This window comes from Lycium barbarum, chromosome 10 (assembly GCF_019175385.1).
Source record: "Lycium barbarum isolate Lr01 chromosome 10, ASM1917538v2, whole genome shotgun sequence".
Taxonomy (NCBI): domain Eukaryota; kingdom Viridiplantae; phylum Streptophyta; class Magnoliopsida; order Solanales; family Solanaceae; genus Lycium; species Lycium barbarum.
Window position 1 is genome coordinate 106,508,491 of NC_083346.1, and position 23,303 is coordinate 106,531,793.

The following is a 23,303-nucleotide window of genomic DNA, read 5'->3' on the forward strand; positions in this document are numbered from 1 at the left end:
CCTTTGCCGGGTGTTTACACAATGAATAATGAAGATAAACTTAGAAAAATATGAATGAGCAAAGGTGATTCTATTGCTTTAGTACATGAACTCTTTCTCTCTTTTCGTTGCCGAACCTCCTAAAATGGATGAGGGCCTCCTCTTTATATAATAGATGAGTTCTAACCCTAGTACAATTCTAAGTAAGGAAATGAAATCTGGTGACAGCTGTTACCGAGATTGACGCCGAAATATCCGGTTGAGGGCGGATATTCCGGTCTTCTCCTTATGGTAGTTAACCGCCTCTCCTTTAACGCCTCGTTCCAGATCGAGCTCGAAGCCTTATCCTCGATAAGCCGGTCGTATTGTGCCCGAACATAACCATGACAACGGGAAACCGAGCATGTCCATATTCTCGGTTTTACCCGTATACATTATCATTTTCATACGGGTATATACTATAAAATTGTTCAACTATATATACAATTAAAGTCGAAAATAATGGATGTGGCCGCAACGTCTATCTAAATGCTATATCAAACCTTCGTGTCAAGCAACAAGTTTTGAAAATACCACACTCTCATTACCATTTTGTGACAATTGATGTCATTTTCGCATGGGAATGTACTGTAAAATTGTTCAACTATATATAGAATTAAATTCTAGAAAAATGAATGTGACACAAGGGCCGTCTAAATAAACCTACCTTCATGTCAGAGCCAACAAACTTTCAGATGACCACACTCTTATTATTAATTTTTCACAATTAATATCATTTTCGTACGGGGATTTACTCTTAAGACAGTCCAACTTTATATACAATTAAAGTCGAAAAGAATGAATGTGGCCACTATGGCTGTCTAAATACTATACCAACCTTCATGTCAAGGCAACAAGTTTTGAGATGACACCATTATGTTTGTCAACTTGCTGTTATGTTTTGCTAGGGTTGATGGCCATAATAAGAGTTCACATTCATAATCACAAGTTCCAAATGAGAACCCTATAAGTTAAGAGTCACATCTTCATTTGAGATAACACTAAAGCTTAGGCAAACACCAAACATGGGCCTCCTATAAACCTCGTGAAATAGGGACCTCCTCCTCTCCCTCCAACATATATGTTCTTCTCTTTATCGAAATTGAAGTTTGTGGATCATTTCTACTAGGAAGTCCTATCTTGTCTGCCTTTTTTGGTTAAGTGATTTAATTCCAAAGGCATATAAGTTACAAAACATAAGTCAATAAGAAAACAATAATTTGAATTAACAATAGTAACAAACAAAAACTAAAGGAAAAACATTATGTATCTACCTTTTTCCAAAAATAAGTAAATTTGTAAGGTCCTCAATCTTTATGTATTATCCTTTTTATATTATCTGCTTTTTTTAAAGAATTTTATATATTTCCTAAAAATATCTGATAGTGTTATCTAAATTACTTTTTATTTCTACAGATGAGTCTTTCAGATTAGCTGACATATGCATGTTCCTTATGAGTTTATCGAGAATCATATGATGGCCCTATCGGCCCACCTATGTTTATGTTGATCTCACAGATGTATGTCAGGTGGTACTTGACTAGTACAGTCAGGTGCCCGTCATGGCTCTACAGTTTGGGTCGTGACAACAATCAGGGGCGGACCCACCCTATGCCCAGGGGTGTCGGACACCCCTGTGTCGAAACTTTTTTGTATATATATATATATATATATATATAATCTGAAAAATAGTAATATATGTAAAAAAAAGTATAAATGACACAACTTAAACAGTTGAGCCTTGTTGGTTCATCGGTTTGGTGCTTCACATGAGAAGTGACCTTCCCGAGTTTGAGACACAGCAAGGACACCTAGCTTCATCTATTTTCACATTTTTATATTTTAGTGGTACTACAAAAAGTAAATGTTGCCAACCGGATTGGAACTTGCAGTTTCTTGTCAAGTTAAGAGATAATAAATCAGCCGGACTAAGATTCAAAATAAATAGGGTTGTCGAAATTAAAAACTTGAACGAATTGTGCATAACAATAAAGTCTAAAACTAAACCCTAACATAAAAAATCTAAGTCGTTCTCCAATCTTTATTTTTATATCAATTATTCCCGCATACGCCACTGGCCACAATGGCTGTCTAAATACTATACCAACCTTCTTGTCAAGGCATCAAGTTTTGAGATGTGACCATTATATTTGTCAACTTGCTGTTATGTTTTGCTAGGGGTGATGGCCATAATAAGAGTTCACATTCATAATCACAAGTTCCAAATGAGAACCCTATAAGTTAAAGAGTCACATCTTCATTTGAGATAACACTAAAGCTTAGGCAAACACCAAACATGGGCCTCCTATAAACCTCGTGAAATAGGGACCTCCTCCTCTCCCTCCAACATATATGTTCTTCTCTTTATTGAAATTGAAGTTTGTGGATCATTTCTACTAGGAAGTCCTATCTTGTCTGCCTTTTTTGGTTAAGTGATTTAATTCCAAGGCATAAAAGTTATAAAACATAAGTCAATAAGAAAACAATAATTTGAGTTAACAATAGTAAAAAAACAAAAAACAAAGGAAAAACATTATGTTTCTACCTTTTTCCAAAAATAAGTAAATTTGTAGCATGTCCTTTAGAGAATAGTTCAATGATCAAGAGATCACAATTCGGATTATAGTAAATTAGTAATGACAACTTACAAGATGAGTCATTCTTTAAGACTTGCAACATTGCAATGTCCGGATTAATTAATGGTTCTAATTTCTAAATACCACACAAGAAGAGGTTGTTCACTGAGTTAAACGAAACATTCGAACAGTTCAAAAGAAGAGGAGATGGGAATAATGAAAGAAGGGGAAGTAAATAACAAGAGAGTATAATTTCCACCTTATTGAGATAGAAAATGAAATTAGAAAAATCATTATCTTGTTTGGAGTTCAAAACGAAGGTGAGAAAGAATGTTATGAATTTATTCTTTTAACATATATAGTCTACAAAAACTAGGGAAGAACAAACATAAGCAACAAGCAAAGAGGTAATTAAAATTGAAATTAATGCAAATTAGAAGAACCGCTTAAGCATCGACAGGTAAAGATTTAAATTTAAAAGGCTATTGAAATTCAAACTTGTGACACTGCAAATCGAATAATATTTCAATCACTAGGCTAATCTGTTGGAACCGTATAAATCAAACAAGAATATATATAGTGCTCAACTGAAGAAAATCATTTCGTTTTTTCTAATTTTGTTTCGTTATACCCTTTCCCCAATTCAAATAATAAAAGAGCAAATTTTGCCATCTTCCCTTCTTTACGACTTCTATATCGTACATTCAAATTATTGGTTTAAAATCTTTTCTTTTTTGAATCTAAGCCATGCTTGATTGGATGTCATTTTGGGTGTTCTAAAATACTGAAACCTTGACTTCGGTCAAATCTCAACAACACATGGGGTGTAAAAGTTTGTCAGACTGAAAAGCTAATTACAGTACATTAGTTAATCTGGTCAGTCCAAGATTTAATAATCACAATACTTTAGCTTGTTTCTTTTTGGCCAATCATTTGTGATCAGCAGTTCAAGAAAAAGGCACCATCAACTCACTAGACCTATAGTCATTAAAGCTCATTAAAGTTGTCAAGCTTAATCTTATACTCCCTCCTTCACTTTTACATATACACTTTTAATTATGCACGCTATTTAAAAATTAATAAGTAAAATATATATTTTACTATAATATTCATATTACACCATAATTGTATTGGAGTTGGAAAAATGACTTGAAATGAGTAATAAATGCTAAGGGTAAAACAGGAAAAATAAATTATTTTTTTCTTGATATAGGAAAGTGGACAAGTAAAAGTCAAAATATATTTTTGAAATAGTGGATAAGTAAAAGTGAACAAAGGGAGTATTATTTTAGTTCAATTCAAACACACTACTATTCTCCCCTGATAAAAAAGAGTATTCACTTAGTCATTTGCACACCTCTTAAGAAAATACTAACTCCTAGACAAATATAAATAATTTGACTAAACTGCCCCTAATTGAATATGTATTGAGATTTGATCACATAACACTTAATAGAGACAAATCTGAAAAGATAAGATTAATTGAAAACTCTATTTTATCCGGAGGGAGTATTATTCTGCCTGCTCTTTATATTAGGGATATGGTATAAAAAACCTCTAACTAGTCCTATTTTAAAAATTGCTATCTTAAAATTTGCGAGGTCTAGTACTCCCTGAACTACTTCGAAGTGAGATTATATAATATCCTTCATCTGCCGTTATAAGGAGGTATTGATACCACTTCGAAGTAGTTTAGAGGCTAATTTGAAGGGTCTTTAATCTTCATGTATTATCCATTTTATATTATCTGTTTTTTTTTTAAAGATTTTCATATATTTCCTAAAAATATTTAATAGTGTTAATCATATTAAGATTATTTGTCTAAATTACCTTTTATCTCTACACTATTTGATCAGTCCAAGAGGTAATTCAATTTAATTTCGAAGAATAGTCATATCTCGAGAAGGAAAAAAATGTTACTTCCTTTGTCTATTTTTACGTGATTATTTTATGATACTTAATAAAATGATAAATTTACTATATCTACATTTGAATATAATAAATTCAATATCTTGGGAAATGATTATAGTCAATAATAAAGGTAAATTAGACAATAAGTAATAATTCTATTTTGATTTTTTAAATTTAGCAAATAAAAACGGACATCTATTTTAGTCTACTGAACTTATTTTGCTAGGACACAGAGTATACAGTTATATTTGTAATTTACTTTCTCGGTTTCGTGAAGCATTAAAAAACCTTAGGCCATAAGAATAAGATACTGTTCCCAAGGACCTTTTTGATGATTTCTGAAGTTTAATTTTTTATGTCCCGACTTCCGACTCCCTCGGAGATGGATGGTCCAAAGTAAAATTAACTTTTTTCACATCAACAAGGCAATTTGCACCATTGTCCTTCATGCAGACTGGTATTTAATTTTTGCCCTTTGGTTACAGAGGTAGTAAAAATTATCTCGAGGTTCTGGGTTTAAAATTTAGTAAAATAAAAAATAATAATAATTTTGTAAGGCATAAGTTATACAGAATCTATGCCGGATACAGCAGACTTTGCATTGTAAGGTAAACTTTTAATTATTTGCAAAAACCTTGTTTTGCGATTTTTTTTTTTATTGAGCGGGAATTCGAAGTCAGAACCTCAGAGTATTTTCGGTTACATTTTTAAGCAAAGGACAAAAATTAAAGACCAGCAATTTGAGGGGCAAAAATTAAAGACTACCCCAAAAGAAGGGCAATCCGTGCAAAAAAATGTTGTTTTACAACGATAAATATTCCCTCCATTTCAAAATAAGTGTCATCCTAGAAAAATAAATTGTCCCAAATTAAATGTCATCTTAAAAATTCGAGGCAAAACTTGACAAGTATTTCCAACTATATGCCCTTAGCATTAAAAAACTAATCCTCTTTAATATTGCTCAATTCTAAAAAAATATCTAATAAGTAGGAGTAATTTAATAGACATCATATTACATTTATTAATTTTTTAATAGACGTGATTTTTATTAAGGTGACACTTATTTTGTGACGGAGGAGTAACAAGCGGTCAAGGACGCGTAAAAATAAGTCAAATACGACGACTATACGAGTAACGCTTATTATTGCTGCATCTTTAAGAGACTGACAAGATCATGAAACAACAAGATCTATAGTATAAATATATACTTATTTTTGGTTTGAGTCTTGACATGATTCCTCAATTTTAAAATTAAATTACATATTCAGAAATCGTATAAATTGTAGTATAAAATATGATTTTATGAAAATAATTCGTGAGTATATTTAAAAATCGAGTGGAAAAATATTTTTTCATGTAATAAAGATTATTCAATTCTCTAAATTTAGCACCGTCTAGTGTCTATCGTCCATATTATATGTCTTCTATTTCTTGTATATTCTTCAAAAAAACGTGCAACGGCATTAATTATAAGAATATCTTACTTAATACTTCAATTTGAGCAGTAAAATTAATTACGAAAAAGAAATATCTTCATATTAAATATTTTACAATAAATTTAATTTATTAAAACGACTAAGAGTGAGACTCAATGAAAGTGTTTTAAATGAACAAGAAAACAATTATTGATGAAGACCAGTTGAGCAGTGAGTTGACGAATAAGAAATTGTCTCTTTCTGTTTGGAATCTCTCGTTTTTCAATGTGCAAAGAAAGCTTGCTGTTTTGTACGTTACAGATATTAAGCTTTAATACTTCATTCAATTGTTTTTGGGTCCATCACTCCATTGCAGTAAAGTTTACACTATAGGGGCCTTATAAATAATACTCCATCCGTTTCAATTTATATGAACCCATTTAACTGGACACGATATTTAAGAAAAAAAGAAGACTTTTGAAACTTGTGGTTCAAAATAAGTCTTGAAATTTGTGTAGCTGTAAATCATTCATAAAGTGAATTTGTTTCCAAATTAGGAAAGAGGTCATTCATTTTGGCACGGACTAAAAAGAAAATAGGTTCAAACAAATTGAAACAGAGGGAGTATTTATTTTGTCTCAATTTATGCGGTAATTTTTTAATATTTGAGATTTAAACTATGCAATCTTTCGTTAATATTTTAAAAATATTTTTTACTATATTGAAATGAGACGAATCTGCAACTTATAATACTTTTCATATACTTTTTGAATATCTAAATTTAATTTTAAATATTGAGTTGATCTAATTCAATTTAGCTTCAAAGATTAGAAAAATTGACTCTCAGAAAATGAAAAATGCAACATAAATTAGGACCGAGGGAATAGTATAATACGTACCCAAATATTTGTTTCTTTTTCTCCTTGTCAAGACAAAAATTTATCATATTTATGTTTATATCATATAGAGCGAACATATTGCTTGATTAACTATATATAATTCATTTATTGATTTGGTGTATATGTTGAGTGATAATAAGTTTTCATATAAAGAGCTTACTACGTGTATTAACCTCCATAATTTTTTCCTTACTAATTTAAACAAAACATAATTCTTTTTAGAATTTCCAAAATTATTTATTTATTTCTTTTAAAAATAAAAATTTCATAGCATAATAAGAAAAAGAAGTAGTAATAAAGTTGGATGAAATGGATAACTAATAATGCAACTTGTCATCAACTTTATGAATTTCTTTCCACATAAACTTTACTAACAATGATTAATTAAGTCAGAATATAAGTTTTTTAGTTAGGTATTTAGTCGTATTGATGGAGGTTCTTACACAATAAATTCAATAAATTATTTACTCACATCCGTTTGTGTTTTTTCTTTATTCACATCTGTTTAGGCATCAAAATTATTAAGTGCATAGATCATTAAGTGCATTAATATTAATAACATATGTAATGTGGTCTCATAAATCGGGTCTGAAGAAGGTGGAGTATACATACCTTATTCCTACCTCGGGTCCGATAGAGAAGTCGTTTAAGTGCGTAAAAATAAAGAATGACTGAAGTGTGAGATAATTCGCACTTAATTGCTTCAGCTCCCTAGAACTTTTTGGTGAGAGTACTTTAGTAATAAAATTAGGCGAATGCATTGACAATTTTTTAAATTTGTAAGTAAATTTTAAATATAATGGTCAAAAACACATTTGAGCTATCGCTTTTTTGTGAGTTTCATATATTTCTTTTTAATTACATAAATGGTAGGGGAAGGGAAAATTGGAAAGGAGATTACAACGTGGGGATTCGAATTCTCACCAACAAGGTGAAAGTTCAATTAACCAACCAACTGAGCTACTAATATCGCTACATTAGTGAGCTTTGTACTTGAACTATCAGTTGTGTGAGAGTTTTCTATCTGAACTATCACCAACTATTTATCAAAATACACTTCAATTATTAGTAGTTGCTTTTTCTTATCTGAAATATCGCCATCGTTCAGGTAGGGAAAGTGAACAAATGATAGTTGATGTTTGTGTTTTGATAAATAGTTGATGATAATTAAGATATTTGAATGTCTAAATGAGATTTATACAAATTTGACAACTTTTTTTTATTTTCATCCAGTGTCAGCTATTCGTATTGTAGCCCGATTATATTCGTATTTTCTCCTCGTAGATCCTTATTTAAGAAAAACGCTTCGTATCAAAGAATTTTTCTATAATCATGATTCGAGCTCAAGACATCCGGTTAAGGAGCCCAAAAAATTACTCCCTCCGTCCCATAATAAGTGTCACCTTAGCTAAATTTTTTTGTCTCATAATAAGCGTCACCTTAGGAAACCAAGACATAAATTAACTAGTTTTTTTCCAATTATACCCTTAGACAATAATGTGACATCTAAATGATGACTGGAAAAGCCATATAGTAACTTGGTATTGTTAAATTTCTAATGTCAAAATATCTTACTTCTTGTGCATGCTCCAATCAAGAGGTAAAAGTAATTTATTTTTATTATACAGAAATAATTTGATAAACTTCATATTGCATTATTAATTTTTTAATATACGTATTTTTTAAATTAAAGTGACACTTATTACGAGACGGAGGGAGCCCCACGAATGACAAGGAGTAGTAGGAAACGTATGAAAAAACAAAGTTGAAAATCTGTCATGTTTGACCATTTGTACTTGTGTGTCTGTTTTTCTATCACCGCCTTTTCGCCGCTGTGCACAGCTGCAAAAAGCCCCTCTCTCTCTCTCTTTCTTCTTTCCCTTCATCTTTTATAGAGAGAGAAAGAGAGACACCCAGTTGTTATCGTATTCCAGTCACCTTATTCATAACTATATTTCCATGTATCATTAATTTCTTCCTTGTTCGTCCCCATCTCTATTAAATCCTAGTATTGTTTGATCCAACGGCTGTAAATTCATCTCTTCATTCAATCCTACGACTAAGGATTTTGTCAATTCTCACCCTCTTTTCTGCGTAAGTATTTCAACTCTTTCTCTCTATAACTACTGCTCATTTGTTTGACACTTTTTTATTTTCGAGAAACTTATTTTTTTCATATGTCTTTTTAAATGATTAATTATGAGGGACTTATAGTACTTGTTTTTAAATATGTAAATTTTATTTTGAAAAAAGTTAAAAGATTATATGTTCTAACACACTGTCAAAACTGAGAAAGGGAGTATTTCTTTATATACTTTTATTCCGAAAAAGAATAATAATGGGTTCAGGGTACCAGTTAAAAGCACGTGATTTTTGGTATGGAATGGGATATTGATTCATTGAATTTATTTAGTTGAAATAAATGTTGAAGCTTTAGGAAATATTATTGGCATTTACTACTAATACTTAAGTAGTATATGTACATTCATTAATGTGTACGAAAATTGTAGTGAAAGATAGAGTTGTTGTTTGACTTTCAAGACAATAAATGTGTCAGAAAAGAGAGGGTACATAAAGAAGGGGTAATGTATGTATTATTGGCATTTACTACTCTATCTTAATATTATATTGGGTTTTTTCTTTTTAGCTGTTACATTATGTATTTGTTCCCATTTTTGGGAATTCGTGATTGGCATGCACCCTTTAAGTTACTTTGTGAAAGAGTGTTGGGTGCTTGTAATTTTCTTCATAATTTGTGGTTGTTACTGCTCCATCATGCTTATTCGTTTCCGTTATTTCATTTTCCATACTGCTTTGAATTGCTTGTCGCATTGCGGAGGGTCTACCGAAACAGCCTCTCTACGTCCCAAGGTAGGGGTAAGGTCTACGTATGCTCTACCCTCCCCAGACCCCACTTTGTGCGATTGCATTGGGTATGTATGTTGTTGTAATTTTCTTGAATTTTGATTTTTGGATACCCTCTTTCATTTCTACTTAAAGAAGAAGATTAGGTTTTTATTCTTTATGTTCTCGGGCTTTTTATGTTGCAAGTGTTAGCAAAGAGTCAAATTTTATTATATTGATGTATTAATTTTATACTAGTTGTTTGTGGTTTCACTAAAGAATTTACTTATGGATGTGGTTCATCTGCAATTGTATACATTGATCTGCTGCTGTTGTGATTGTGATGTTTTTGTAATAGCCAATTACGTTACTGATTTTTGTATTAAAGCGAGCTATTGTGCTTTGTGGTGCTTGTTGCATTTGCAAATTTGGTGTTATCTTTATTGATTGCATTCAGTCGGTTCTTGTTTTACTATTTTTTTTTAATAGTTTTATAGTGATTTTGAGGTTGCTGTTTAATTTTCATGTTTCTGCCTCTTTAGAGGCATTTATATACTGATAGAAGCTGAAGAGAAGGACTCACATAAAAAAATAAAAAAAAAGATATATATTTACGTTAATTTTGAGGTTGCTGTTTAATTTTTATGCTTCTGCCTCTTTAGAGGTGTTTATATACTGATAGAAGCTGAAGAGAAGGACTCACATTAAAAAAGAGATATATAGTTATGTTAATTTTGAGGTTGCTGTTTAATTTTTATGCTTCTTCCTCTTTGGAGGCGTTTATATGAAAAAGACAGCCAAAACGATGTAGGAAAGGTTCCATGTTGATTGTCTCCACTTTTTGTAGAAAGGCAAAGTGATATAGAAAAGGTTTCATATTGATATAGTATTACAACTCATACTAGTCAAATAGATATTTGGATAGATGTGAGATCATTTTGATTCCTATCGTTGCTTTGTTATGTCCTTTGAGATTGTTTTTTTCTGTTTTTGCCTCTTCCAATCACTTGTGTCCTCATCTTCATATGTTTGTTAAGAAGAAAGTCTACTTATTCTGGATTGTGCAATTGTCTAGGAAGGTTTAACTTGGGACTCGCATTTAGTAAATACAAGCTTTAGCTCAATAGGAATGCCCCTTTTTTGGTGATATTTATTGCTGTGTTGTTGGCTTTCCCATTATCTGCACCTGAAATCTTCTACGTTGACATGTAACCAGATTCATTCATCTTCTGTGTGCAGTGAAGTGGCTGAAGGAGTTGAATTTCCTGAGGCCAGGCATATGGAACCTAGTGGTTACAGAAAGGGTAACAAAAGGAATCTTGTTACCGTTCAAAATGGTAATCATAGCCCACTGAGTATAGATGAGGAGCTGGATCCATGGACCGCTTGGGCATACAAACCTCGTACTATTACGTTGTTGCTTATTGGTGCATGTTTCCTCATGTAAGTTGCTTAGTCAGCAGGCTCTATAAATCAATGTTTATAAATTTTAGGTATTACTTCAGTCTTGACTGATTTGTCATACTCCGGTGAAGCTCTTAAAAGGTTTCTAATTATTGTTTAGTCTTTTCTGGTTTTCCTAAGGGTCCATCTTGAATCCTGTTTCATCAAGTTTAATTATCTGCATGCTGTGTCCTTTTTTTTTAAAAAAAAAAAAATTAATGTAGCAAGAAATTGAACTATAAAATTTTGATGCTTATTTTTTTATCCCTCGTATCTGAGGGCTTGCATTTGGACCCTATAGTGTCTCATGAAATGGAGATACAACCACTTCTGTTCCTGTTTTCAGCTCTCAATCTGATTTGGTTGTCCTAAATCTTTTATTATATATTAAGGAGAAATAAAGAAATGATGAAAGAAAAGCAAACCATATAATAGCAATCCTGCTCTTCAGACCCCCATTTGACTGGACCAGAGTGCTTATAATCCATATAGAAAGTTTCCCCTGTTCAAATGAATTTTGAGGGTAACATGTCTGTGACAAACAAAGCTTATATGCAGCTTGTTGATCCAAGTTTCTGCTAATTATGTGATTATTACTGATCTGCAGGACACCTATTTATTATTTAAATTTAAAAGTAGTAAGCTTGCTCTGCAGAAATTCTTCTCTTATGATCTTTCATAGGATGTAGCAGCATTAATCCTCCAAATTTTTCAACATTAATTGTACTTGCATTCTGTTTCTGATCTCAACTTACCTTTTTGACATTCCACTCATCTTCAGAATTATAGATCAGTATTTGAGCTGGAATTTTGTATAGAAAACCGAACCTCGGGTCTCATTGTTTCTCAGTTACAACAATTGACTTTACCCCCTTCCTATTCAATGCAGATTAGGAAATGAGAACTATCTAGATAAGTCTATCAAATTGTTGATAAAAAGATTCATTATGGATATAGTTGTGTCATCTTGTGGTGGTCCTTGCCTCCTTGGTTTCTGTATTCGGATTGCCAACTTTCATTCCATAAATCCAAATTGTCAGGGATCTGATCACTTTGTTGACTCTATTGTCTATTTCTTCGTCTTTTAGTATCAAAGGCAAAGGAAAAATGATTAACTTTTCCTTTTTCCTTGAGAAGTGCTACTTGGCAGTTCTCTTCTTTGAGGAAAATAGAAGGTTGCGTTTGCATATCTAATTCTCTTTCTTTATCAAAAATCTGGAAAAGAAGTAAAGATAAAACCTTACACTTGGGCTATGAATCCTATCCCTTTCTTGTTCACGTTTTTCTAGGATTTCCAAAGTTTTTAAAGCTAATGTGATTTAGTGTTTGACATGAAGTATATATATGTATGTTTTGACTTGCTTATGCATCACTGTTTCAGCTGGGCAAGTGGAGCTCTTGAACCGCAAAACACTTCCTCCAGTGATGTTGCTACTTCTGTGAAAAGGTGTACATTTTTAGCATGTTTTTATTCAATCATTTCTTAATTATGTAATGAGAAATTGAAGTAATTGCTTTTGTTTTTCAATTGTTAGGGGCATTTGGGCAATGGTTGCTGTTTATCTTGCCTACTCTCTGCTACAAGCCCCCTCCACGTAAGTTGTTTCCAACATTTTGTTTGTCTAAGAATGAACAGTTAGATATTTTTGCGTATTTTTGTGTTGGACTGTTTCGATGTCTCTTGCCTTAAAAAAGGAGTTAGTGGTTACTGGTATAAATGTCTGCGTGTTCTCTCTTCATTTTTACAGGATTCTTTATGGAGCTTCTTTTACTCACTTCTCAACTAGGCGAGTCCAGGAAGTCGTGTTCTTAAATTTACATTTCATCTTTGAACTTGAAGTTGGAATTTTTTTACCATGTAATTATAAAATAACTTGAATTTTTAGTTTCCTCTGGCCTTGAATGTGTGGTTGATAGTTCACCTAATTTCCTCTTTGTGGATCTCCATGAGCAAATTTATGTGGAGTTTGTGGCAATAGCTTTCTACCCACTTAATAATTTCTGTACTTTCTTGCAGGGTACTTATTAGACCACATCCTGCCATTTGGCGCCTGGTTCATGGAACGGCTGTGATTTATCTTGTTGCTTTGACATTTCTGCTTTTTCAGGTGGGTTGGTATGCAGTGGTTATTTTTTCTTACCTTCGTTTTAATGAACCAGTAGCTTTTGTTTCTCACATCTGTATTTTCTTATGATATTTATTCATGTGTTATTGCAGCCATTTAATTATATTCTGAATATGAAAACTCTGTTCCTTTCTTTTCTCAGAGGCGAGATGATGCTCGGCAGTTTATGACATTTCTTCATCCTGATCTTGGCATAGGTAAGGATTTTGGTCTACTCCTTGTAGAAATTTTTCGTGGTTCAGTTCATGCAGGTCTATTCCGCTTTGTAGCATAGCTAAAACCGATCTGACTTGCTATGCAGAACTTCCTGAAAGATCTTATGGTGCTGATTGCAGACTCTATGTACCTGAAAATCCCACAAACAGGTTTAAGAATGTTTATGTATGATTTCTCCTTGCACTCCTTTTACCTCTTCAATTTTATTTTATTTTATTAGTTTTGTTTCGCATGTATCTATTGACCCTCGTAAAGGTAATAGTCTGGATTTTGAGATCTCTCTGAGTGGTGTATTGCTTTGTAGGACACATTGTTCGATGAGTTCGTTCTGGCTCATATCTTAGGGTGGTGGGGCAAGGCCATTATGATACGTAATCAGCCTCTTTTATGGGTCTTATCTATTGGGTTCGAGTTGATGGAGGTCAGATCCTTTATGGCTTCTTTCAAGTGCTTTAATCAGCCGCCGTTCAATTTTAAATATAACCATTTTAGGCAAGTGGTTAACTGATTGTTTCATTTGTTATAACTTATCTTTACACTGCTGTTTTTCAGCTTACTTTCCGCCACATGTTACCAAACTTCAATGAATGCTGGTGGGACAGCATTATTCTGGATATATTGATCTGCAACTGGTTTGGTAAGAATCTTGAAGTCATTTTCTTGGGCTCTTATGATTTGGACATGTTTATGTCAATTTTGTATCATATGCTCCATTATTTATCGCCCTACTGTACTGTTACATACATTTAGATTTGGTAAAGTCTATCATGCATATGTTCCATACTGCCCCCCTCCCCCCTACTATTTTTCTGTTGTAAGTTGATTGAGACTCAGTTGATTCCTGCACTGTTTGGATCATGCAGCTTTTTTCTAAATGTCACCTTTCTCCATCTCATTCCTCCTCCCTAATATGGAAGGCTGTCAGTAGCAAATATGACATTCTATCTGAAGCCAGTGTTGTCAAAGGCGCACTTTAGCCCTGAAGCGAGGCTTAAAATGCGTTGAGCGCTTTGCCTCGCTTAATGTGCGCTTCAGTGTCATCATTAAGGCTCTAAGATATACTTTTCGTTGCTAATGAGCCTCTCATGAAGAGGCGACACTAAACAATTGATATTTCACTTTCATAATTGTTTTTTTAATTTCTCTGTCCATATGTTTCTTATTCATGCTGATAACTTATTAGTATTGAACTAAACATATATATTTTTATATTTTCTCCATTTGCGCCTTTTTCATTTAAGCCCATGCTTTATTTGCGTAATGCACTTAAAGCCCCAACAGACCTGAGAGCTTTTTGCGGTTTTCGCTTTGATAACACAGTCTGAAGCAAAGCAAAATATGATGGCTGAGTTAAATAACTATGTTATCACGTGTATGCAGTCTTTTTCTTGTGTATCGTGGGTCATAGGGTTAAATTTCTACTTGGATCGAAATTATTTTAATAGCAGATGACTATGAATTATTGTTGTTTACAAAAGAGCACTGAGGTAATGGTTTGTTGTGACTGATCTCTATATGAGGAATGAAGTTATGTTAGTGAATGTGTCACGGATATGGATTCCAGTGTTGGGAATGAGATGGAGGTGGACATCTACTATACGGAAGTTTTGAATTATTTTAGGACATGGTCAATTTAGGGATAGTTTTGAAGATGGAGGTAAAGATCTTGCCATCTTGGTTGGAAGAAAAACAGTTCATGAGACGGAGAATATATCACATTTGTTTCTTCAAATACTGCTGTTAGCAAAATTCGAAAGCTGAGTTAAGTATCTACGTTATTATGTGTATGCCGTCCTTTATTGTACATCATGGGTCATAGTTAGAAACTTAGAATGCTATTTGGACCGAAATTATTGTAATTGCAGATGAACATGAGTTATTGTTGGTTACAAAAGGTTACTGAGGTAATAGCTCTTTGTGCATGATGTCTATTACGATGGATGAATTATATTAGTAATTGTGGCACGGACATGTACTCCCATGTTTGGTATGAATGGAAGTGGACATCTAGGGTATGTTCGGTATGAAGGAAAATGTTTTCTTAGAAAACAAGTTGGTTTCTTACTTATTTTCTAGTGTTCAGTAAGTAAGCAAGAAAGCATTATCCCAAGAACATTTGTATTTAATCTAGCAAAACACTATAGGGGTGGGATAGGGAGTTGAGGTTAGGGGGTAGCGGGGGTGGGATGGTCAAGGGGTGGGGGCTGGGGACGTTAGGTGGGTGGGAAGCAGACAATGAACTTGGAATGTCACTTATGGAACTTGTTTTCCCTACTTTTCATTAGGGAAGTCATTTTCCTCATTTTTAAGGAACTTATTTTCCTAGAGAAAATGTTTTCCAAAATATTTTGACCAACCGAACATAGAATAATTTGGGGCATGATTCAATTTAGGGATGATTTAAATTTATTTAAACATGTTTTGTGTGTGCATAGTGTTGTGTATAACATATTATACATGTGTTGTGTGTGCATACAGCGTAGTGTTGTATATAAACATATATATACTGTCACAGCACATTGATAGCTATATAAAACAAGCTATAAAGATCATGCTACATCCCAGCAACGATGACATTCAGATAATTTATTTTGATGATTATATTATGGACTCATATTATTGAATTGGGGATCAATTGGCACATTTAGTGTCATTCATGTAAGCCAAATTTCAGGAACCAGTCTGACGATTTGAGAAAAATAATTTAAAAAAATTGAGATACCTGTTGATGGTGTCCAGGCTTCGTAGATGTTGTTATACTAGCATACATCAATATGATACTTGCATGTTAAGTGAAGTTACAAGGGGTGGTAAGTGGTTGCAAGAAACAATTAAAACTTTATTCGCTGCATATCTAGCTTATCTATGGTATGTCTGGTTATGGTTTATTTTATCTTGTTCTTTACCTTTTTGGTTTCCTTTAGGCATATGGGCTGGAATGCGTACTGTTCGATATTTTGATGGAAGAACTTATGAGTGGGTCGGTATAAGCCGGCAGCCAAATATTATGGGCAAGGTGTGTCCCGTTAACTGTATACAGTGACTGTTATCGGATTTGCATGTTCTGCTTTCTCTACACTTACATATAATTGTCACCATATATTTAATGCTTTTGTTGTTTAGACATGGTAATGCCACAACATGTGAGCAGTTTGCTGATAAAACTCTGTAATTGCAACTAGTTGTGAGGACTATATACTATTTTTCATTTCGGCTAGTAGAGGGGTCAAATGTTAGCCTCTTCACCCTGTAATTGTCCTGCTTTATTCCTTTGGGAATGATCCCTGATTGTTAACTACAAATATAATGGAGATACATCACCTTTTAAAGGATGGGTGATTGTGATTGTCGGATTTAACATCTATCATGGTTTAGAACACAAATTGTTCGGGGAATATGAGCTGTACTTAGGATTTCAAATTCTTTTAGTTAGATTTTGGATCAAGATCTGCAAAAACGCCTCACATCCAGTTACTCTGTGTTCTGGACTTCAAAAACATTCACCAACTAGTTTGGAATTGAGACTGTGCTAGTAATTCTAGTTGGGTACATGGAGCTTGGACCTTCTGACACTATAGACTATGTTTGACCTCAGCACTACAGTTCTTCCCAAACCTTGGAGGCATATGAAAATTATAATTTGACAGTCGTGTCAACGGTTTATTGTTAGACATTTACAGCTTCCTTTTGGTTTTGTAGGTGAAGCGAACACTCGGTCAATTTACACCTGCACATTGGGATAAAGATGAATGGCATCCCCTCCTTGGTCCCTGGCGATTCCTTCAAGTATTCAGTCTCTGTTTTGTTTTCTTGACTGTGGAATTGAATACATTCTTCTTGAAGTTCTGTCTTTGGATTCCTCCCAGAAACCCTCTGATAGTGTATAGGTTGGTTTTATGGTGGCTACTTGCCATACCAACAATTCGGGAGTACAATACTTACCTACAGGACAGGTACTTTCTTACCTATTTTATTACATGAATTATAATTTGTAGTATATTTTTCTTCCATTGCATCACTTTTTCCCGATACTCCAAATTTATATGCAGGACACCAGTAAAAAAGGTGGGATCATTTTGCTGGCTTTCACTAGCTATATGCATTGTTGAACTCCTAATTTGCGTCAAGTTTGGACATGGTCAGTACTCCACTCCATTCTAAGTTGTCATTTTGGTGGCGTCTCATCAATTTGTGTATTAAAAGTTAATCTCATCCTTTTTCTGCTGTCCTTCAGGATTGTTTCCCGACCCCATGCCCAAGTGGATAGTAATTTTGTGGACATGCACCGGCGTTGGCCTTGTGATATTTTTGGCTGCATGGTCATGGCAATTACACCGTACAATGAGGAAAAAGCAGCAATGAGTTCTTGCAGTAACTCCATTCTTTATTCCTTTGTGTTATTTCGGGTAATCAACCCTCTTGTATATACCAAATACCTTTTTAACTGTACATGTTTTGTTCCTAGGTTAGGTATTACAGTTGAAAAATGTAGTGAACCGCCATTCTTTATCTTTAGTCACAGGTCGGTAGATGCTTTATTTGTGCTTATCTCAGTTTGCAGGCTCGTTTTTAAATAATTTTTTTACAGTGTATGTTGAAAGTGTTGCCAAATTTAAATTTCAATTCTATAGCCAGGTTATATTTGCTCTCTCCTCATTGCAGTTGGACTTTATCATTCCCATACCAATTGTGTCTACTTCGCGTGTGATGATGTAGGTCCCTCAAAAGTTAACCATGCATACTTGTAGATTCTATCTTTTTCTTCCTCATGTACTTCTTGTAGAGTCTATCTCATTGTCCCCTTCAAGGGATATTGTTCTCTTGAGAGCATCGAGTCTGACCGTATTACGTAAAGTTTCTAAGATCTGCCTTAGCCAAAAGGAAACACGGTGAATTAGGAATAAAGAGAGTTGAGACAGTTTTGTAAAGTTTGTACTTTCAAGAATCTTTGATGAAGTATGTTGATTTTGGTGGTTATGTCCTTTCAAGCTAAAATAGCTCTGGTCTACTAATAAGGATGTGGTGGGATGGTTGGGATCCCTCCACTGTTAATCACAGGTTCCTGGTGAGAAATTTGTTGATAGGGAACAGCTGACCCAATAGTGGCCCTCTTCGGCGCAAATTCGAATTAGTTGGGTCAGTGGATTTCAATATGATGTGTGGAACAGTTCAAACACATGCGAACTCGACCTTCCCTAGGACATACAATTATGCGGTAAATGGTCACTTTTTCTTCTTGATGGCTTAAAGAAACAGCACTCATAGGGCCCAGTTAACTTTTTCCATATCCTCAAGTTATATAAGATTTCTGTATAGTTTTCGTCAATGGGCAGTAAGATGTTCTTGTTCACTTATATCCGACTTCTTCTTTTCTTGATGCTATGCTTTGTATTATAAGGAAGCAAGATTTGCCCGCATGATGGCAATGAGCCTAGGACGTTGGTCTAGTGGTAAGAGCACAATGATGCATGATGTGTCAGTCAGTCACTCTTGCTTTCTTCTGGTGAAAGTTTGTGCTTGCCATTGCCTAACACAAAAAGATGCAGCTTTTGGATCCACTTGATTATTAAAGACGGAGTTCACTATACACTACCCCTTTCATAATGGAAGAGCTTAACTTCCATATATTGACGATGTATATTTTTTCTATATCAATTAATTTTAAAAGTAATTCCAGGTAACCAACTATCCATAATAAGTGGAATTAGTTAATTGAAAAGTAAAGCAGCTTTCTATATCATGTTAGATTACACTAATAGTGTAAAATTCACTACATTGTGAGTATAAGTCAAATCCATAACTAATTCATTCTGGAACGATCCATGGGTAATGATGAACCCCAGCAAATCAGTGTTTTAATAGTCAGTTTTGGAACTCGCCTTGGGGCTTGCTCTGGGGCAGTGCGCTGGCAAAACGCCTCGAGGTTCACATGTGAGGCTTAGTTCTGTTAGGTTTACGCCCTAAGTACGCTTAACGCCCAATGCTCAGGGCTAGCATAACAGTTCTTACACAAATTATGTAGGAGCTAAGATCTAGCCATGGTTCATTCATAAGCAAGCAATCAAAGAGTTCCCTGTAATAAGAGAGAAATTGGACGACACTGCTAAATAGTAGGTGAAATGACTTTAAGATGATTCATTTCTATCATATTTCATTCATTCATTGCTCTTTCTATCCATCCCTTTACGTAAGATCGTATTAATTAGCTTGTCGAATTAATCAAACACATGAGAAAAGCCATACAATTCAATAACAACACAGGAGCCTTTTGTGTTGGAGGCGGTAAGCCGGATAAAGGGGGACCTATTTAGCCAAAATTCCAAAAGTTTTTGTTTTAATGTTTTCAGGTGGAATTCCAGATTATTTGAGAATCACTTTTGTCAGTATTAAAATAGCAGTTATATCTTGTCAATATTTGCAAAACGTGGTTTTGAATATAGACTTACGAAAATAAACATCTAAGGTTCACTTTAGAATTAACATTATTTAAATAGATAAACAGTTTTAAATGTTTTTTATGAGAACATTTAATCAGATGTTTTTGTTATTTAACTACAATGTAAAAATATAAAATCATGAAATACATTAAAAAATAGTTGAACTAAAGTAACAATATTGGATGCCTTATATAATTACTTAATTTTCATATGGACATTTGATAAATATTTGATAATATCATTTTTGTCCTAAAGTAACTTTATGCCTCTAAGGAGAAGCCGTAAATTTCTTCTTCTTCTTACGATAGAATAATTACTTCTACCACCTCTTATAATTATGTATTTTTTTTTCCTCAAATTGATCAGACTCCTCAATTTTTCAAAATAAGTACCATTTTATTTATAAAAATAAAGACACTTCTAATTCTTCTTTTGTTTAATCAAGTGGACCCTAAACTAAGCTTTGATGGCTTCAGTAACCATAAAATCTCAGACTTAATCTTAGATATCTCATCTTATCTCATCAAACTTGAGATTGTTTTATACCACTTTTCAGGTGGATAAATTAGTCCAAAAATTATGATCTCAGGACTATAATTTCGGGATAATTTAATCTTTGAAGGTTATCCCTAGAAGTTTGGAGGAACATGTTATCTACTTTTTTATGACCCACGACAATCATTTTTTTTTTCCGCCTTTTTGCTTGTTCATTCGACAATAGTGTCCCTTAGTAGTTAAGTTTGAAGGTTTAGCTGACTAGACAGAAAGTTTTCGTGTAGGCTCGGGTACGTTAAATTAGAGACATAGCATTCATTGAAACATTGTTATATGCTCAGTTGGCACTAGACAGTGGACATGTTGATTAAAAGGTTGATTGAGTGATCAAGACCCAAAAAATTCTGCACATTTGCTTACATTTGTAACTCTCGTAATGGTCATTTGGTTTGATGTACTGTATTAATTATACGGATATTGTAATATATGAATTGTTTATACGCACTACTAGAAATAGAGGTTTAGCCCACCAACATTTAGTGGGGAATTTGTACTATAAAATATTATTTTCCCACTTCATTCCCACCGAACTAGCTCACTGAGGAAATGTATGGCGAGAAATAGGTTTCCATTGAAATACTGGAAAACTTTCTAATTTTTCCGTACGAAAACACTACTATTTAGATTTTTACCATCGACATAGAAATCTTTTAGTAGTAACGAGAATTAATAATATGAGGATTGTTATGTGGAAAACAAACAATACAAGGATTGTTATACGTTGAATAAATAGTACAATTTTTTTTTTTTAGGGATGAGTTATTGTAAGAGCATTTTTGTCTTTAGATACTCTTATCCATGTAACTTATTTCACCTTCTACCCCGTATAAAATATATGCTCATTTTTTCGGGACAAGTTCGAGGGGTGCCCACCAGCTATGCACCCAAGCAAATTATTACTCCAACCAAGCATGACCTTCACATTGAACAATACCTAATAAAAGGTAAGGGAACTTCTTTTGGTCCTATCAATAATTACTTTGCGTTTTATGACGATCTAGGCTCATGATGAATTTGAGAGAAAATGCTCAAATTCTCAATCAATTCACTTAAAGAGCCTATGCATCACCATTTATTCCTAGTCATGTGAATAAGTCGGCCACTCTCATATTATTGCGAATAGAGGTTCTTTATTTTTTATTTTAGGTTTTTCATTCGGTATCCGGTATCCGCATTAGAACTCAACTATATCTGGTTTCGCGCCGCGTAGGGCCCCATTGGAAGAAAGTATTCCCTACCAAGGATTTTTTTCATACCCAAGACTTGAACCCGAGACCACTGGTCAAGAGAGGAGCAGCCACATCCGCTGCACCACGTTCTTTATTAATTGTTAGTGATGATGCATATAGAGAAGGCGATTATCTAGACCGTTAGGATGAACATGCTGTTATTATTGAACAACGCATTCAAGAGATAAGAGAACAATTACTCAATCTCGATTCTTCAAAGGATAATGTATTTCAGGACTTAAATTTTATGAGCTTGAAATTTTAAGACATGGAGATCGTGTTGATATTGAATTTGAAATTTATTATTTATTTGGATTTGAAATTTATTATTTATTCATATTTTGCGAATTTCTTAATACATATACAGAGTTTGAGTCAAAGCTATTAGATTCACCCGAATCCATATATTACACTCTAGGTATGGTCTTCTCGAATTCCTATTGTGGATCACTCTTTATTAATACATGTTGAAGTAAAGAGATTTGAGGATACATATGCCCTCATTCCCTCAAATTGTAGGTTTTATTCTAGCCTGCTTTGCATTTTGTTCTTCGTCTCAATAAAAAGTAACCACCTTTTGGTGGTGTATTACTAAAAAATAAAGAAGTGTAGGCTAGCCCGTTTGGATTGGCTTATAAGTTGCTTATAAATTGTTTTTAGTTTTTTTGAGTGTTTGACTGGCCAGCTTACAGATATTTTGTGCTTAAAATAAGCTCAAAAAAATAATTGAGCCCATTTGACTTAGCTTATCTAAAGCAGCTTATAAGCTGAAAACAGCTTATAAGCCAAAAAAAAAAAAAGTTAGACTACCCAACTTATTTGTTTTTAGCTTATAAGCTGTTTGCAGCTTACAAGCAGAAGCCCATCCAAACAGGCCTTGGATTGGCTTATAAGTTGCTTATAAGCTGTTTTCAGCTTTTTTGAGTGTTTGGCTGGCCAGCTTAAAGTCATTTTGTGCTTAAAATAAGCTCAAAAAAATCATCGGGCCCATTTGACTTAGCTTATCTAAAGCAGCTTATAAACTGAAAACAGCTTATAAGCAAAAAAATAAAAAAATAAAATTGGGCTACCCCAACTTATTTTTTTTTAGCTTATAAGTTATTTGCAGCTTATAAACTGCTTAAAATAAGCCCATCCAAACATGCTCTAAATCTTACTGGGCAATTTGTAGGATTGCTTTTGTTGGGGTGGTCTTTAATTTTTGCCCCTCCAATAAGTGGTCTTTAATTTTTGTCCTTCGCTAAAAGCCCCTTAGTTCTGGGTTCGAACTCATGCTCAGTCAAAATTTTTTAAAAAAAATCACAGGGCATAAGTTGGGATTAACAGATACTCTGTCTTAAGGCTAAAAAAAAATTGTTGTAATTTTACAAACCTCTGCCTTAAGGCATAAGTTGGGATTCAACTTATGCCTTGCGAATCCCAACTTTTGCCCTGCGAATCCCAATTTCTGCCTTGAGATTTTTTATTTTTTTTTACTGAGTCTGGATTTGAACCCAGGACCTGTGGGTGTTAAGTGAAAAACAAATATTAAAGACCACCAATTTGAGGGACCAAGATTAAAGACCACCCCAAAGAAGGACAGTCCGCGCAAAAATATGAATCTTACTACTCCCACTAATTAAAGACTCAAATTG

General features: G+C 33.7%; 1 protein-coding gene across 7 annotated transcripts; it reads left to right on the forward strand.

The window, feature by feature from the left end:
* The first annotated feature begins 8,616 nt into the window (after nucleotides 1-8,616).
* LOC132613680 (CDP-diacylglycerol--serine O-phosphatidyltransferase 1-like) lies at nucleotides 8,617-18,096 on the forward strand. Of its 7 annotated transcripts, XM_060327820.1 has the most exons (15): nucleotides 8,617-8,913; nucleotides 9,360-9,406; nucleotides 10,903-11,106; nucleotides 12,488-12,553; nucleotides 12,642-12,701; nucleotides 12,855-12,893; nucleotides 13,124-13,214; nucleotides 13,375-13,429; nucleotides 13,534-13,613; nucleotides 13,753-13,869; nucleotides 14,001-14,085; nucleotides 16,373-16,464; nucleotides 17,148-17,401; nucleotides 17,498-17,586; nucleotides 17,683-18,096. In XM_060327820.1, exons 3-15 carry the CDS (start codon nucleotides 10,943-10,945, stop codon nucleotides 17,808-17,810), a joined length of 1,320 nt encoding a protein of 439 aa, XP_060183803.1. In that variant the 5' UTR covers nucleotides 8,617-8,913; nucleotides 9,360-9,406; nucleotides 10,903-10,942; the 3' UTR covers nucleotides 17,811-18,096. The 7 variants fall into 7 exon arrangements, with proteins under 7 accessions (XP_060183803.1, XP_060183802.1, XP_060183799.1 ...); XM_060327819.1 differs by lacking the exon at nucleotides 9,360-9,406; XM_060327816.1 differs by lacking the exons at nucleotides 8,617-8,913; nucleotides 9,360-9,406 and adding an exon at nucleotides 9,424-9,752.
* Nucleotides 18,097-23,303: the final 5,207 nt, after the last annotated feature.

What these genes read in the sequence shown, in the direction of transcription:
- LOC132613680 (XM_060327816.1), top strand. Translation starts at nt 9,514, where the DNA reads ATGCACCCTTTAAGTTACTTTGTGAAAGAGTGTTGGGTGCTTGTAATT. An exon ending in ACAGGTTTAAGAATGTTTAT is followed by an intron (nt 13,614 to 13,752) that starts GTATGATTTCTC and finishes ATTGCTTTGTAG; the next exon opens with GACACATTGTTCGATGAGTT. An exon ending in AGCCAAATATTATGGGCAAG is followed by an intron (nt 16,465 to 17,147) that starts GTGTGTCCCGTT and finishes TTGGTTTTGTAG; the next exon opens with GTGAAGCGAACACTCGGTCA.